The sequence below is a fragment of the Pristiophorus japonicus genome, chromosome 15 (assembly GCF_044704955.1).
Source record: "Pristiophorus japonicus isolate sPriJap1 chromosome 15, sPriJap1.hap1, whole genome shotgun sequence".
NCBI classification, from domain to species: domain Eukaryota; kingdom Metazoa; phylum Chordata; class Chondrichthyes; family Pristiophoridae; genus Pristiophorus; species Pristiophorus japonicus.
This window is the reverse complement of record NC_091991.1, coordinates 171,505,745-171,516,020: the sequence shown is the minus strand read 5'-3', so window position 1 is coordinate 171,516,020 and position 10,276 is coordinate 171,505,745. Positions and strand designations below refer to the sequence as shown.

Sequence of the window (10,276 nt, the reverse complement as noted above, 5' to 3'; positions counted from 1 at the left end):
CATCATCACGCCCGGCAACCAAATTTTAATTTGATTTTACGTTTTAAAGTTAATTTGTTTTAATTGCCGGTGCTTTTAGTGTCCCCTTCCCTTTTATAGGGGGCACTGGGGAAAAATTGTGATTTTAGTGCCACAAAAAAAAAAAAAAGGGGGGGAAAAAAGGGCCTTGTAAATGTCTGCTGTGTCATCCAGGGCGGGTGGCACGGTTTAATGTTTTTTGTTTTACAGGTAGACTCTAAAAGAGTTTCATGCACAAGGACCCCCAGGTCCCTCTGCACCGCAGCATGTTGTAATTTCTCCCCATTCAAATAATATTCCCTTTTACTGTTTTTTTTCCCAAGGTGGATGATCTCACATTAATCAGATCGCCCCTTAATCTTCTATACTCAAGGAAATACAAGCCTAGGCTATGCAACTTGCCCTCATAATTTAATCCTGTTGCCCCAGTAGACAGGTAATAGTCAGATAGTTTAATCTCACTTTTGAAAGATGCCACCTCTGACAGTGCAATACTGCCTTGGCACACCACTGAAGCCTCAGCCTAGATTATCTGCTTATGTCTCTGGAGTGGGGCTTGAACCCACAATCTTCTAACTCAGTTGAGAGTGCTTGAGTCACTGTTGACACCCAAGTGTTGAGTGATTGTTGATTCGAGGAGTATGACACAGTTAGAGAGAACTGGGCATCAATATTACCGTCAGCTGGTGTCAATATAACGGGAAATCTTTGTGCTGTGGGCACAGGCACATTGGGAACTTGGTTAAAAGTGCGGAATTCAATTTGCTTAGGACGCTAACCAGCAGAGAAAGGATAATTTCCACCATCAGCTTGGGTTTGATTTGATAAAGGTCCCCGTGGTGAAAGGACACTACAACAATGTCGAAAGTAATGCCGACTCATGAATTTTACAGCACCCACTGGTGCACAAGAAAATGATTAGAGCTTACATAAGAGACACATTCATCTCTGCAATGGGTTGCTTCAACATGAAAAATGAACTGAAAGGGGAGGAAAAATAAATTTGATAAATGAAAAACATTTGTGATACAATATCTGAAGATTTCATGTTCTTATGCTCTAGTTATCACATTTGCATGTGTAGTACTGAGCACCTCACACTGGTTGGACTGTCGCTGTGCCTTCTATCCCTCAATCAACACAACAAAAACAGTTTATCAACAACAACTTGAATTATCTGTTCATTATCGCATTGCTGTTTGTGGGAGATTGCTGTGCGCAAATTGACTGCCGCATTTCTCACATTACAACAGTGACTGCACTCCAAAAAGTACTTCATTGGCTGCAAAGTGCTTTGAGACGTCCGGTGGTCGTAAAAGGCGCTATATAAATGTAGGTATTTATTTTTTCTAGTTACAATGGAGTCATTTTAACTTTGGGCGATAATGTAAGATGGGCGATATCGATTCAGCCACCTCTTCACATTTTCACTTCCATTGACAATGTCAAAATGACTCGCAATTTGCTTTAAATTGCTTAATTTCTTTCGGTGAATAATCTGCTACTGCCATTTTTCCTACTTGTCTGATGCTGAGAGTGAAAATCAGGAGTCATTTTCTTTTGAACATCCTCTTGCTTACCTTTAATTGTGCTCTTGATCTCAGTATTTTCATCCTTGTTTACAAATCCCTCCATAGCCTCGCCCATCCTATCTCTGTAATCTCCTCCAGCTCCACAACTCCCCGAGATGTCTGCGCTCCTCTAATTCCACCCTCTTGAGCATCCCTGATTATAATCACTCAACCATTGGTGGTCGTGCCTTCTGTTGCCTGGGCCCCAAGCTCTGGAACTCCCTGCCTAAACCTCTCCACCTCTCTTTCCTCCTTCAAGAGGCTCCTTGGAATTTCTTCCTACCTGGCTCGGTGTCAAATTTATTTTTTTGGCTAATAACACACCTGCGAAGCTCCTTGGGATGTTGTACTACTTTAAAGGTGCTATATAAATACAATTTGTTGTTTTTGTCTGGCCCAGTAGGTTAGCATTGGGTGGAACAATATTAAAGGCAGACTGGCTGTTAGAAATGGGAAATATTTCATATTGTTTTTGGTTCTTTTCCACGGACACCAGCAGCCTTCTAGTAATCCAAGTGCCTATCCTTTTATCTGCGAGCATGGACGATGAGTTTGACAGGCTATTGTACCTCAGTGGGCATCAGGGCCAGGTTAGGGGCCTGATTGGACCTGGGGCAAACTGATCCAAATGGGCCGATAGCTATGTTTGTTCATGTTCATTTCATTACGTATATGATTCTGATTCTGAGTATGGAAACATAGGCCAGTATATTTAACAATGAAAGCCTATATTCTGTATCAAGTAGGTATATCATCATCATCATAGGCAGTCCCTCGGAATCGAGGAAGACTTGCTTCCACTCTTAAAATGAGTCCTTCGGTAGCTAAACAGTCCAATATGAGAACCACAGTCCCTGCCACAGGTGGGACAGATAGTCATTGAGGGAAAGGGTGGGCGGGGAGTCTTGTTTGCCACACGCTCTTTCCGCTGCCTGCGCTTGATTTTTGCAAGCTCTTGGCGATGAGACTCGAGGTGCTCAGCGCCCTCCCGGATGCACTTCCTCCACTTAGGGCCGTCTTTGGCCAGGGACTCCCAGATGTCAGTGGGGGTGTTGCACTTTATCAGGGAGGCTTTGAGAGTGTCCTTGTAACGTTTCCTCTGCCCACCTTTGGCTCGTTTGCCGTGAAGGAGTTCTGAGTAGAACGCTTGCTTTGGGGGTCTCGTTTCTGGCATGCGAACAATGTGGCCCACCCAGCGGAGCTGATCAAGTGTGGTCAGTGCTTCAAGGCTGCGGATGTTGGCCTGGTACATATTCTGGTTCTGGTAGCATTGCAATACTAGATTCCTATATATATATATGCAAATTTCTCTCAATTACATGTGAAATGAAACTTGTTTTTCCTCTCTTATTGTCTATTCTATTCAGCCTATTTGGGAGGCCTTATTTTTTTTCCCTACATTTATTTGGTGGGCCTATGTTCTTTGGTGAGCCTGTGGCTGCAGCTCCCTCTGCCCTAGGGTTAATCCGCCCCTGGTGGGCAAAGTCCAATCCTAACCCACTTGAGAGCCACACTTGTGCACTTCTCAGAAGAGCCATTGGCCATTAATCAGGAGCAGGATCCCTGACCAATTTTCCCCTCCTTAGCACTGAGGTCAGAGAATAACCTTAATATTATTGACTTGTAAAGAAAGAAGCAAGAACTTGCATTTATAGAGCGCCTTCCGCAAACTCAGGACATCCCAAAATGCTTACAGCTAATGAAGCACTTTTGAAGTGTAGTTGCTGTTGTAATGTAGGAAGCACGGCAGCCAAATTGCGCACAGCAAGTTCCCACAAACACAATATGATAATGACCAAATAATCTGTTTCAGTGATGTTGGCTAAGAGATAAATATTGGTCAGGACATCAGGGAGAACTCCCCTGTGCTTCTTCGAAAAAGTGCCACCTGAGACGGCAGATGGGGCCTCGGTTTAATGTGACAACCAAAAGATGGCACCACTGTGTTCAATAACCCATCCACACGTATATATGGGCTAGACGTTTCCCATCATTTTTTGGCAAGCTTTCTCGTTGTCAGCAGAAAAACCCTCGGCCGAAAGTTTCCACTTAATTTTTTAAAGCGTTCTGCTGACATTTTCAAAATACCTCTGGGGAGCGGACCGCTCGCGTGCACCGCCACCGCCCGAGTTTTGGCTCAGCGGTGACCCGTAGATAAGATCGGAAAAACCAGCCACGGAAGGCTGCCGGAACATGGCGGTAGGGGAGCGCCCCTGCAAAGAAAGGTAAGTTAAAGGTTGTTTTATAATTCTCTTACGACGATCAAGGGTCTTGAGAATGTTTTCTGAATTTTTATGTTTTGTTTCATTGAAAAAATATTTTTTGTGTTTTCCTCCCCTCTCTAGGCCCAACAGCAGCCTTGGTCTAAATTTGAGTACTTACCGCCCATTCTGGTTTTGTGAACAATGTGGCCCGCCCAACGGAGCTGGTCAAGTGTGGTCAGTGCTTCAAGGCTGCGATTGTTGACCTGGTATATATTCTGGTTCTGGTAGCATTGCAATACCAGATTCCTATACATATATGCAAATTTCTCTCAATTACATGTGAAATAAAACTTGTTTTTCCTCCCGTTTTGCCCAGGATCGCCGTGAATCTACGTGTGAGATCCATTTTCTCGGCGGGCAGTATTTTTTTCCCTTTTTTATGCAATTTTTCACCAGCGTTATTTGAAGAATCTTCGTGGTCTTTTGGGGCTTTAGGGAAAGTCTACGCCATAGAGTTTTTCCCAATTTGGAGTGGACACTATCTCTCCATAGGGCAAACCCCATATACAAGGTCCCAAACAGCAGGCTGGTGAGGCCCAGGGGTAAGGAAACCTCAAGTATACACGCAACTCACTGGCAGAGCAGTGGTAAACATCCTACTGTTTGTCCAGTAGGCCTGTTAGGAGATTAGTATCAGTTGTGGCTCAATTGATAGCACTCTCAGCTCTGAGTCAGAAGATCGTGGATTCACGTCCCACTCGAGGGGGTTTGAGAACAAAATTTACCAGAAGTACTGAGGGTGTGATGCACTGTTGGAGGTGCTGTTGTCTTGATGTGACATTAAACCAAGGCCCTGCTTGCCCTCGTAGGTGGATGTGAAAGATCCCATAACGCTATTTCAAAGAATAGCAGGGGATTTCTCCCTGGTGTCCTGGTCAATATTTACCCTCAACCAAAAGCACTGTCAAGTTATCTGATCATTGTATTACATAGGATATACGGAACAGAAACAGTCCATGCCGGTGTTTATGCTCCACTTGAGGCTCCCGTCTTTCTTCATCTAACTCGATCAGCATAACCCTCTATTCACTTCTCCCTCATATGCTTGTCTAGCCTCCCCTTAAATGCATCTATTTGCCTCAACCACTCCCTGTGGGAGCGAGTTCCACATTCTCACCACTCTCTGAGGTTTCTTCTGAATTTCCTATTGGATTTCTTGGTGACTATCTTATATTGATGGCCTCTAGTTATACTCTTCATCACAAGTAGAAACACTCTCTGTATCCAAACTATCAAAACCTTTCATAATTTTAAAGGCCTCTATTAGGTCACTCCTCAGCCTTCTCTTTTCTCAAGCGAAAAGAGACCCAGCCTGTTCATCCTTTCCTGATAGGTATACCCTCGCCTTTCTGGTATCATCCTTGTAAATCTTCTCTGCACCCTCTCCAGTGCCTCTATATCCTTTTTATAAAATGGCGACCAGAACTGTCTCATTGCTATCTGTGGCATCTTGCTGTGTGCAAATTGGCTGCTGTGTTTGCTACGTTACAACACTGGCTACTTTTCAAAAAGTGTTTAATTGGTTGCAAAGCGCCCTGGGACATCCTGAGGCTGTGAAAGGTGATATATGAATGCAAGTTCTTTCTTTCTGTTGGTTTGCAGGGTGATTTGGTGTAAGGTGGAAGATTCCCAGACAGACTCGTCAAGTCTACCTCATCAGGCAGTGCCAAGGAAGAAAAATCGAATCTAGTGCCATCAAAATGGCGAGACGCAAAGGCAATTCTAATTTAATTGTTCCTGTTACTTTCCTTCACTGTAGTGAAGGGTTCAAATATCAGAGGTCACCATTAAAAGTGGGAATTAGGTGCAACTGTTTTGAAGAAGAGCATGGTGTGCTGGCCCAATATTTATCCCTCAATCAACATAACAAAGAACAGAATATCTGGTCATTATCACATTGCTGTTTGTGGGAGCTTCCTGTGCGCAAATTAGCTGCCGTGTTTCCCACATTACAACAGTAACTGCACTTCATTGACTGTAAAGCGCTTTGGGACACCTGGTGGTCGTGAAAGGCGCTATACAAATGCAAGTCTTTATTTCTTTCTTTCTTTCTTTCTTTCTTTCAAGAGGGGATTTCAGGCAGAACATTTTCAGCCCCAGCCAGAATAGATTATCTCCAGGTCCTCGCTCTCCCTCGCCCCCAGAGAGACAAAATCTTCTACCCACACAAGGTAGGCTTTACACACAGATTTGCAGTTTCCCTTCAAGAGAGCTGAGACACTTTCAGTTCTAATCTGACGGCCCACATGAACCACTTAACCATACGGAAATGTGAAGAATTATTAAATGTACTTATTGGATTACTTTCCAGAAATGAACTGTTGACAATCAGTCATAGAATCGTAGAATCATACAGCACAGACAGAGCCAGCACTCGGCCCAACAGGACAGTGCTGGCTCTTTAAAGGGCTATCCAATTAGTCCCACTCCCCTGCCTATCCCCATAGCCGCTAATTTCTCCCCTTCAAGTATTTATCCAATTCCCTTTAGAAAGTTATTATTGAATCTGTTTCCACAACCCTTTCAGGCAGTGCGTTCCCGATCATAACACTTCACTGTGTAAAAATAACGCTCCTCATTTCCCCTTTGTTCTTTAGCCAATTAGCATAAATCTCTGTCCTCTGGTTACCACTCACCCGCCATTGGAAACAGTCTCCCCCTTAACCTTCTCTGCTTTAGGGAGAACAGTCCCCGCTGCTCTGTGTTCACTCCACATAACTGAACTCCCTCATCCCTGGTATCATTCTGCTAAATCTCCTCTGCACCTTCCCCAAGGGGTGGAGTTAAAATGATTCCTCTGCTGTTTTAGAGACATGGAAGCCTAAATATGCATTCCTGTAGCACGTAAAGAGAAGCAGCGAGCTGAGGAGGATGGGAGTGAGACTGGAGTCAGGAGGTGGACTATGAGAGATGACGTTCAGGTCATCGGCCTACTTTTGCTTCATTAAACCTAAGTGGTTCTAAAAACATTAAATCTGGTTCATTTGACACTAAGCAGTGACCCATTGTTCTAGACAGGTCCATCTATAATCATACAGACTTGCTAGATTTACTGAATTATTCAGAAAGCGATTCCCTGAATAAAATAATGTTATGAATAGAAAAAACAAACTAATGATCAGATTACTTTATTGCTGCTTTCTGAGATTTTTGGTAATATCTGCCAATTTATTGGAAATTAAATCACTGTCAGAATCATTAATTCTGCAGTGGGAATCATTACCCACCAACAACAAGGACTGCACAGGTGTGTTATCTGTGGACCAACACCATTGCTTTGCCATACCAAAGCAAAATACTGCGGATGCTGGAATCTTAAATTAAAAACAGGAAATGTTGGTTCAGGCAGCATCTGTGGAGAGAGAGAGAGAGTGTTAGCGTTTCGGGTCGATGACCCTTCGTCAGAACTGACGAATGCTCGAAATTACAGATTCTTAAGGAGCACTGAAAGGGGGAGAGGAGGAAAGAACAAAGGGGAAGGTCTGTGATAGGGTGGAAGGCAGGAGAGACTTGAGAGACAAAAGGGATGATGGGCCGACTTGAGATGTGAACGGCAGAAGTTAGAAAAAGCTGAGTCTAGATAGGATGTGAATGGTAGAATAATTACCAGCTGCCGTGGGAGATAGAGAGAGAGAGAAAATACATAAGATCAGGGCGGAGGGGGGGGGTTTAAAAAAAAAAAGGAGGAAAGGGGTTTTTCCAGCATTTTCTGTATGGTTTGCCATCTGTGGTTTCAGCTTCTCATTGATGCTAAACCCGTGCAGTGTAGGCCGGGTGTGAAGGAGTGACCTGACACTGAGCTGAAAGTTGGGTGAGACCCCCTCTTCCTATTCCAGGGAATCTCAAAGCACTTCACTCCAGTGTCAGGTCGACTCCAGGTTCAGACTGCACTTAAACCGCATCGGTTTGATCCGTGGGCTCTTTTATATCCACCTGAGAGAGCAGACAGGGGGCCTCAGTTTAATCCCCAAAGACGGCACCTCCGACAGTGCTGCGCTCCCTCAGCACTGCACTGGGAGTGTCAGCCTAGAGTTCTGTGCTCGGGGCTCGGGAGCGGGGACTTGAACCCTCTGACGCAGAGGTGAGAGAGTGCTGCCCACTGAGCCACAGCCAACGTCATTGCCGCATTGTGCCCACTCTCATAGAATGGATAAATACAGGATTCCATGGAGGAGCTCCATACATAAACAGTGACCATCACTGAAACTAGCCTTTTATTCCAGATTTATTTAATTAATTGAATTTAAATTCCCCAGTTGCCCTGGTGGGATTTGAACTCATGTCTCCAGATTATTAGTCCAGGTTCTGGATTATTAGTCAAGTGTCATAACTACTGTGCTACTGTACCCCCTATCAATCACTTGACAGGAGTCTTGATAGTTATTTCTAAATCACCACCATTCCCGAACAGTCTCTACTAGTGTCTCGAGTCATGCGTCACAAGCCACCACTCATCTCCTAGGGCTTCAATCACCAGAAACTTACAATACCTTCTATCCTTTAAAACAAAAGACGTCACTTATTTTGAACACCTTGAGATAGATTTGAAATCCTTCCTTGTACACTAAACCAACATCCTATATCGATTGAATTAAACAAACATCAAGTTAACAATTAACAAATGGAAAATCATTCCATAAACCATTGAGCCAGTCAAGCCTGTTCTGTCACTCAGTTAGATCATGGCTGATCTGTATCTCAACTCCATTTACCCACCTTGATTCTATAACCCTTAATACCCTTGCCTAACAAAAATCTTTCAATTTCAGTTTTGAGATTTTTAATTGATCCCCCCCAGCCTTATCTGCATTTTGGGGGCGAGAGCTTCAGATTTCCTCTAACCTTTGTGCGAAGAAATGCTTCCTGTCATCACCCCTGAATGCCCAAGCTCTAATCTTAATGTTATGCCTCCTTGTTCTGGACTCCGCCCCTCCCAACCCCCCAACCCCAACCAGAGGAAATAATTTATCTCCATCTACCCTATCAAACCCATTACCTTCAACACCTTCTTCAATTCTTTCCCTAGGGGGATAATGGACATGAGTACAGTTTTGTAGAGAGTGAGACCTTGAGGACTACACTGCAAGAGATGGAGCCTCTAAAGATGTCCGCTGTCCCTGTCTGGGAAGAAAGCACAGAGAGGATCAACGCCTCATCGTTCAGTAACGTATCTGCCAATGGGACCTCTGTCAATCAATTCATGACCAGTTTAACCACCATTGTGCTTCCTGTGATCCATTTCATTGTCGGTGCATTCGGACTCAGCGGGAACACCCTCGTCATCTATGTTGTGGTGCGCTACGCCAAGATGAAGACGGTGACCAATATCTACATCCTCAACCTGGCGGTGGCGGACCAGCTCTTTATGCTGGGGATGCTGTTCATCGCCACCCAAAATGCCTTGAGTTACTGGCCGTTCGGCTCCTTTATGTGCAAGCTGGTTTGGACCGTGGACGGCATCACCCAGTTCTCCAGCATCTTCTGCCTGACGGTGATGAGCATCGATCGCTATCTGGCGGTGGTCCACCCCATCCGCTCCACCAAGTGGCGCCGGCCCCGCAACGCCAAGATGATCAGCGCCTCGGTGTGGACCTCGTCGTTCGTGGTGGTCCTTCCCATGATCATCTACTCCGAGGTCCAAGAAGGCACGTACACTTGCAACATTACCTGGCCAGACCCCAATCCTGTTTGGTCCACCGCCTTTATCATATACACAGCGGTGCTGGGCTTTTTCGGCCCACTGCTCATAATATGCCTCTGTTACCTGCTGATTATTATCAAGGTCAAGTCCTCTGGTTTACGTGTTGGATCCACCAAGAGGAGGAAATCCGAGAGGAAGGTGACCAGGATGGTGATCATCATTGTGTTGGCGTTTGTGATTTGCTGGCTGCCTTTTTACGTCCTGAATATTATCAATTTAATCATCACTTTGCCGGAAGAGCCTGTCTGCGTGGGAATATATTTCTTCGCGGTGGTCCTCTCCTACGCCAACAGTTGCGCCAACCCCATCCTCTACGGGTTCCTGTCCGACAACTTCAAAACCAGCTTCCAGAAGGTCCTGTGCTCCTGCAGGTCCAACGGCGTCGAGGACGGCACCGAACACAAACACGAGAAGAGTCGGTTCCCGGATACATGCACCACCCAGAAATTGGCCGAGCCCAATGGCTGCCTGAAAAGCAGCCAGGTTTGAGGGAAGGTGCCCCGGTCACAAATAGTGTGGCTCCTGACTTCTGACCAAGCTCTCTCTGTCTCTGTCTCTCGCTGCTCGATATTGGAACAAGTGCTCGTTGACAGCGCTCAGAAATATCTTCACGGTCCAGCGCTCCCCTTGGGGAGCCCAATATGAGCAAACCCTTTGGTGGCCCGCAACATTTATTTAAGGTCCATGTGTCTTGTGTGTACAGTTATTCTTTGGCAATGTAG

The 10,276-nt window shown here is 45.1% G+C and overlaps 1 protein-coding gene across 1 annotated transcript; it reads left to right on the top strand.

Annotated features, from left to right (window-relative positions):
• Nucleotides 1-3,782: 3,782 nt before the first annotated feature.
• Nucleotides 3,783-10,043, top strand: LOC139281635 (somatostatin receptor type 5-like). The gene is made up of 3 exons (XM_070901778.1): nucleotides 3,783-3,814; nucleotides 4,170-4,188; nucleotides 8,880-10,043. Exons 1-3 carry the CDS (start codon nucleotides 3,783-3,785, stop codon nucleotides 10,041-10,043), a joined length of 1,215 nt encoding a protein of 404 aa, XP_070757879.1.
• Nucleotides 10,044-10,276: the final 233 nt, after the last annotated feature.